Raw genomic sequence first — 663 nt, 5'->3', positions numbered from 1 at the left:
AAGTGCTTGAAATAGTTTTGGCTATTTTCAAGTAACTTAGAGACATAAACCCTACTTATTTCTAAAGAGATGTCTAACTGCTTAGACTTCTTCCAATACAATTCTCTCTTGACACAGTTATCAAAAGATACTTATGGTTTAGATCAGTGTACTTCACCTTGTTGTAGACAAAAATAATATTCCTGCTTGGAAATGGGCTGTAGATTGTGGTGGCAAATAATTGAGAAACACAGATATTAGCACTGCATTATTTCTCATCATCATCATTTAAGTTTACACTGAGAGTGTTAACTTGTTATTGGCTTTCCATGGTCTTTCATGAAAGGCTCTGACTGATTCTTCTGGCTTTTCTCTTAGGTATCTGAAATATATTTACAACACCAGTCTCATCAAAAGCCAAGATGTGTTCACAGTCCTGAGATACATCTCATATAACACCTATGGGAAAACAATGGCCTGGGACTGGATCCGACTTAACTGGCAGTACTTAGTTGACAGGTACACTAATTAATTCATTGGAAACTTTAGGTCTACATCCATCTGTGTATCTTGTTCTATGCCACCTTTTCTGTCTTTGCACTATACAGCTATAATCACTAGCCTTTGCATAATGAAAACTGAAAGCATACTCAACACAATTATATCCATCTGCTGTGAAAAAGT

At 35.9% G+C, this 663-nt stretch overlaps 1 protein-coding gene across 1 annotated transcript in view; it reads left to right on the top strand.

Moving 5' to 3' along the window:
* The window catches only part of ENPEP (glutamyl aminopeptidase), a 37,243-nt gene that overhangs the window by 35,309 nt on the left and 1,271 nt on the right, over nt 1-663 (top strand). The window contains exon 18 of the mRNA XM_010168363.2: nt 358-498. Coding sequence (XP_010166665.1) covers nt 358-498 — 141 coding nt within the window. The remainder of the gene's footprint in view (nt 1-357; nt 499-663) is intronic.

The sequence above is a fragment of the Antrostomus carolinensis genome, unplaced genomic scaffold (genome assembly GCF_000700745.2).
Source record: "Antrostomus carolinensis isolate BGI_N321 unplaced genomic scaffold, ASM70074v2 scaffold975, whole genome shotgun sequence".
Lineage (NCBI taxonomy): Eukaryota > Metazoa > Chordata > Aves > Caprimulgiformes > Caprimulgidae > Antrostomus > Antrostomus carolinensis.
The sequence above is the reverse complement of the archived record's forward strand: the minus strand, read 5'-3'. Positions and strand labels throughout refer to the sequence as shown.